Source organism: Equus przewalskii, chromosome 9 (genome assembly GCF_037783145.1).
Source record: "Equus przewalskii isolate Varuska chromosome 9, EquPr2, whole genome shotgun sequence".
Taxonomy (NCBI): domain Eukaryota; kingdom Metazoa; phylum Chordata; class Mammalia; order Perissodactyla; family Equidae; genus Equus; species Equus przewalskii.
Window position 1 is genome coordinate 64206512 of NC_091839.1, and position 6542 is coordinate 64213053.

Consider the following 6542-nt stretch of genomic DNA (forward strand, 5'->3'; position numbering starts at 1 on the left):
TAAACGATAATCTTCACTTGTTATATATGAGCTCATTGTAAAATAAACTACACTAATTTTCACACTAATCCATAAAAAAATGAAGTATAGGTTTGAAAAAACTCACTGAAGAAAGACATTAAAAGAAGTTTTTTGTGGGGGGGGGGCCAGCCCAGTGGCACAGTGGTTAAGTGCGCACATTCCACTTCGGTGGCCCAGGGTTCACCAGTTCGGATCCAGGGTGCGGACATGGCACTGCCTGGTAAGCCATGCTATAGTAGGTGTCCCACATATAAAGTAGAGGAAGATGGGCACAGATGTGAGCTCAGGGCCAGTCTTCCTCAACAAAAAGAGGAGGATTGACAGCAGATGTTAGCTCAGGGCTAACCTTCCTTAAAAAAAAAAAAAAGAAGAAGAAGTTGTTTTTGTATAATTCCCCGGGTACTATGGCACTGTGTGGGCCACTTGGACACCCTCACTCAAAAGACTAAGTTAAAATCACTTCTATTGAAATGGAGTGGAATTCTAGAGGCTACAGCTACCTGCACTAATAGTATTGAAGCAATTTAACCATTGGTGGCAAGAACCCTCACTAGTAACCTGGGTCACAGGTGAAGGCCATGGCATGTACTTAAAAGGAAACAAGTAGCCCATGCTGACCAGGAGGCAGAACAGTGGCATCTTCTGGGCCTCAGGTTTCTATTCCAGTGGATGTGAAGATCCCAAGAGAAGCCCACTAGACATCTAGGATGGTCGTGACACGAGGGACCACTACTGAGAACCAATTCCAAGAGGAAAGGTCAGGAGTTACGTGCCGAGGGAAAAAAGTATTCTTGGCTACAGATAGCCCCTGAGAATCAAAAAATAGCCACAATACTTTAGTTGCCTTATTTCACATTCGTTAGGGAAAGGGAATCTAAATAAGTAAGGACACTGTGCTTGAGCCTGTTACCCAGAAGGTTATCACTTTTGAATGGCTTGTCTTGTTTCAGTTCATTGCTTTCTTCAGCATTTATAGTTCTGTCAAGTATGAATGCAGCTGAACCACTACATACAAAACATAAGAGCTCATGTTCCCAGACAATCAGGAAATCCAGAGGTCCAGGCGACCCCAGAGATCCTAGAGATGAGGAAACAGGCCCTAAGCAGTTAAATGAATTGAATATATTTAAAACTAGTAGATTATGAATTCAAGACACTAATATTAATATTATGATATTTATTCTAATAATATACCTATGTTACACTGACTATAACACATACATAATACCACATCTTACATGGAAATCACATAGTAGTGAAAACATAAATGCACACAAGAAAGCATTCAACGACTAAGTAAAGATATCTCCTATAGATTATCACAGAAAATAAATGTTCATACAGGTGATTTTCTCACTTGAGAACTGATCAATTTCATTCATCAAAAGCCTAGATTTCAATTCATTTCTATTTAGGCATAAAATAAGACCCTTCTTAATATTTATAGGCTCTTGGTGTTGGAAAGAATCTCAAAAATCACCAGACCTCCCTTTACATTTGGATTTGAGTCTGGAAGGCAGCCATGATGCTCCACGGCTCTTCCTCATCATCGTATTCCCTGGGCTAGTAAGGGATGCTGCAGCTCGCATAGAAAGAAACACTAATACAAGAAAACGAGTGAATCCCCAGTGGTGCCTCGACTAAGGATCCATTCTATAAAATGAATCCATTTCCTGAGAGAGATGCCCAGTTTCGGATTTTATTGAACCAGGCAGCATCAAAGTTAGGGCCAATACAGTCTCCACTTGTTTCTCAACCCACCAGACCCCAAGTATCCACAGTCAAACCATGCTTTACCTACTTCATATTCAACCACCACAGCATAACCTTCCCCTCCGCCTGCCTCACTCCCTCACGCCCACTACTGTGCCTGGCACTTGCGTGGATGGATGGATGGATAAGTGAATAAGTACATAAAATTCTCCTCTTTTGTTCCACTATAATTCATAGGACTTATTCAAATATCAGGGTAAAGTCTTTATCTCCTCCTCTGGGGAAATATTGTCACTCTTTTTATTATTTAAACTTACTAAATATCTGTAGCTGCTCAGTTTCCCATCATAACAAAAACCAAAAGATATCATAATTTAGGTAGCATAATTCCAGATCTAGGGTTCAAAGAAAAACGTCTAGTAATGATTTCACTGGGAAAACATAGTGAAAAATTAGCATCTTCTAAATGTTACCATCTATGTTAGCCTGGTGTCTGCCTATCAGAATGAAAAGGATTTCAGATTAGAGTTAGGGCTGGAGTTGATGCTTCAAAAGTTTAAAAAAAGAAAAAGAGCAGGACTTTAGATTTTAAAATGTGGCTGAAGGAAGATCTGTGATGTACCCACAAATGAAGTACAGTTCTGTTAAAATGAGGCTGACTTATTTTACTACCAAAGAAAACGTCGCGTATTAACGGTGCCATTTGTTTATGCTGATGAAAATGCACGCAGGGCCTGTGGGTATACATACTGTACTAGAAGTCAGTTCAACAATAATTACCTGCAAGTTTCACTCTCTCTTAGCAGGAGAGGTGTGTTTCACTTAGAAGGTTCTTGCCAGTACTTCCTCATACTTCCTAGGCAGCTCTTTCAAAATTAGGGGGTGGCAGACAGGTAGAAAGGAAAACTCATCACCCGCCCTCAGAGTAGAGAGAGAAAGTGTGATTTGTACTACTCACGGCTCTGCCTGGAGGCTCCTGTCCTCAGCCACATAGTTCGAAGGAATATAGCCCTGCAGTTGCTGGCCGGAGCCATCTCCCCTTTTCTCCAAGTGCCTGGCGAACCACCAGCCCTCGTGGGAAGCGTCCAGGACTTGGAGCTTGTCACCAGCGCGGAAGCTCAGGTCCTCTGCAGTCCGAGCCTGGTAGTCAAACAAAGCCACAAAATAATGGCCATGGCTTCTCTCAGGCTCCTGACTTGGTGGCTGGGGAGCATCAGGCAGGGAGCGGGCCCCTGGGTTCTCAATCACCACGGGCTTGTCTGCCTCCTGGAACAAGCAGGGGAGACAGGGCTCCAAGTACGCCCGGAGCCTCAGGCAGACGTTGCCCATGGTGCACCTGTGCGGAGGAGGAGAGAGGGGCTTCTCCCTCTCCCCTTGGTCTCCGCTGATCCACTTTCTATTCCTCCACCAGGCAGCTTTGAAATCAGCACCAACTCACCAGGCTGCAGAGAGTGTGCAAAGCCCTGTTTTGCTACAGTCCAACAGACCTGGCTGCGGCAAGCCCTGCTTGGAGGAACTCACCGGCTTGCTTTCTGTGGCCGTAGCTGCTGTCCCAGAGCACAACCGAGTGAGAGCTGGGCAGCTGCTCAGTGGGAAGATGCCTTCTCTTCTTGTCTGCTTGGGAATCCCACAACAAAAATAAAACTCAGCAGGCTTTATTTAGACAAATGTCTGAGAACAGAAAAGAGACATCTTGCCTTTTGTCCCAAAGAAAAGTTAAGAAGAGAAAGATGTTAACTCCAGGTAACATCTCCACGGCCTGCCTTTGCCAGGAGCTCTCTCCCTGCTTCAAGTCCGGCTCTGTAGTTTGACCAGTCCTGACCCCCACTGCTCTTTCCTTTTTGCTAATGAATAACCAACCAGCTGAGGCTATTGCCTTTAACATCCTGAGCTAGGAACAGACTGTGATAATTTCTCCTTACTTCCTGGTTTCTTTTTGTCTGATCTAAACGAGACTGCCGTCCTCTCTACCTCTCCACTCTCCCTCACCCAAGAGAGACCAGCGCCCTCACCAGGGAGCCAAACTCTTAAAAGCAGCTGCCAAAATCCATACTCCTGGACAAACAGGCTAGCCCAGGTAGGTTTTTGTTTTGCCACGCTCCCGACACAGAAATTAAGGGCAGAGATTTTTTTTTTTTCCTCCCACAAAGATGAGTAGGATTGTTTTGCCACCACTAGGGGAAATAAAAAGGCAAATGCAAGTGTTTAGGTATTTGTCACGGGACAAAGGGAAACTGGGAAGGAACCACTGAGTCCCTACCTTTTTTCCTCACCATGAATAGATTTGAATAGCTTCAAAGTATATTTACAGTCTGAAAAAATACGAGAGCAGCTGACTAAAACGCTGAGAACCCAAAACACTGCTTTTTCCCACAGAGACATTTAATTTCCCATCTCTCATGTACTATTTCTGAAACATACACACACACACACACACACACACGACTAGGTGATCAGAGGACAGAAAGAGTCGACGGGCTGCATGTGGCTGCTGTGAAGGCTCTTTCTGTTCAACTTTGACCTCCAGGTCCACACTAGTTCTTACTAACGTTGTTGGCAGGAGCTCAGGAACTAAAGAGAGCAGGACAGTGATCCCGACCAGCAGTGGGATTTGCTCTATTTCCTCTCGTTCAGGGCAGCTGTCTCACAACTGTGTGCCCTGGATCCCAAGAACACCTGGGCAATGAGTGTGGACAGTAGAACTCACTGCCATTTTCATTAGTAGAGAGCATTGCAAACTTGTTATGATATGTCACTTGTCTTTGTATATGACATTGATTAAAAAGTTTCTCTCTTGAAAACAATCTCTCTAAATGTCGGTAGAGCCTTGAGCCTGGCTACCTGGCCCCAGTACAATCTAAAATTCCTGTTCTTTGTCAAACAACAAGGCATTTTTAGTAATCAGAATAATTAAACTCAACAAAAAGAAAAAGAAAAGAAGGAAGGAAAGAAAACCATAGAACCACGGTCTCAGCCCAATGTGCTATTACCTTGTACTAAAAGCAGGCATTCGTGGTGGACAGATCCACTGGTTAGATCAAGATCTCATGTTATACTCCCAGGTTTCTCCAATCGTAGTCAGAGTAGAAGTACCAATTTGGCAGGGATAGAAAAGCCAAAAGCTGAGCCAGGTTGGTTTGTTTATTTGTGATAAGGGACCTAAAATATAATTCCACATATAAAACAGGAGAAAATAGCAATTATATAATATTGAGAAGCCATAGAATATTTTTTTCTCCCCAAAGCCCCAGTACATGGTTGTATATCCTGGTTGTAAGTCCTTCTAGTTCTCCTATGTGGGACGCCACCACAGCATGGCTTGATGAGTGATGTGTAGGGCCATACCCAGGATCCAAACCCCGTGAACCCAGGGCTGCCGAAGTGGAGCGCACAAACTTAACCACTCAGCCATGAGGCCAACCCCTAAAATATTTTATTATAAACACAATATAAACTGTAAAAGTATAGAATTCTATTAACGCTCCTAAGCAGAGGCATAGATGCTAAGGTCTTTCTAGAGGCATCTACATGATCTAGAAATGAAATAAGATTTGGAAGAAACAAGAGAGATGTATTCAAAACGAATTTGTAAGTGGAGTCTGAGACTTCAAAAATGTGAAGTTTCTAAATTCAAACATGCCTCCGTTATGGTTATGACAAGGCATTCTGGAAAAAGACAAAGTGGGAAAGCACAGTCATGGAGCTAGTGATGAAATTGAAAAAGCGGCCAACCATCCAAAGATGTCAGGCGAGCAACGGCCTGAGAAAGCTGAGCCAAGGAGTGGGGAGAGAAAGGGTTTCCTTATGTCAATTGTTCCGGAATTCTGCAGTCACCCAAGCTTGAAACCTGCAGTCATCTTTTACTCTTTCTCTGGTTTCTTTGAGCTAATCAATCACTAAATTCTGCTCAGTCTTCCTTTTCATTTATTCCACAAATTCTTTTTTATTCCTTTTTAACAACAGCTGGGTACTGGACAAAAAAATAGAAGAATACTCTTCCCTAGATTATTCCAGAGGCCTCCTAACTAGTCTTTCTTCCTCCAGTTTATCCTCCTATGACTGAGTCATCTTGCACATCGCTCCTAGAACGGTTTTTATAGTAGTCACAATGCCAGAGGTGACATGAGTACTAGAAAGAAAAGCTACCAGTTTTGGCGGCTGTCTATGTGCCAGGCACTGTGCTAAGAATGTCATAAATGGTACATCCCTTTGTTCTCAGAAAAGAAAAGCCATAGTACTTATGAGGAAGGAAGTACTTTGGGTTTTTTAGAGAAGAAGAAACCGAGGCTTAGAGAGGTTAGGTAACTTGCCCAAGGTCACACAGCCACCAAGTGGCTGAGCCATGAGTAACACCCTGATCTCAGTCTGACTCCAGAGCCTGAGACTGTAACTGCTCAGTATTGATAACTCTAAGAAAAGCTAATGTCGATCTTCTGTGTAAAATCCTTCAAGGACCTGCACACGATTGGAATAAAACCTCAACTCTTCAGCAGGACACACGGCCCTGCTAACTCTCTAACCTCGTGGCCCTTCACTCCTGCGCACGCACCCTGTGCTCAGGTCCACCGAGCCCTCTTTCCTGCTGCACCTTTGCTTCCTTCTCTCCCTGCTCCCCCGGGGACTTCCTTGTGATTTTTTCAGGCTGGGTTCAAGTGGCACCTTCTTGAAGTGACTAGAGGCCCCTACTCTGTGCACCCTGAAAATCTGGCACACACTCCTACTTGGTTACCTATGGAATTCCACTTGATTCCTTTACTTGTTTGCTTTCCCCCAGAGAATAAAATTTCCTTCTCTGAATCTCTGGTGCC

The 6542-nt window shown here is 43.8% G+C and overlaps 1 protein-coding gene across 1 annotated transcript in view; it reads right to left on the reverse strand.

The window, feature by feature from the left end:
- Positions 1-3210, reverse strand: part of FRK (fyn related Src family tyrosine kinase) — a 99900-nt gene extending 96690 nt beyond the window's left edge. The window contains exon 1 of the mRNA XM_008518270.2: positions 2693-3210. Within this exon, the coding sequence (XP_008516492.1) occupies positions 2693-3063 (371 nt within the window). The 5' untranslated portion in view covers positions 3064-3210. The remainder of the gene's footprint in view (positions 1-2692) is intronic.
- Positions 3211-6542: the final 3332 nt, after the last annotated feature.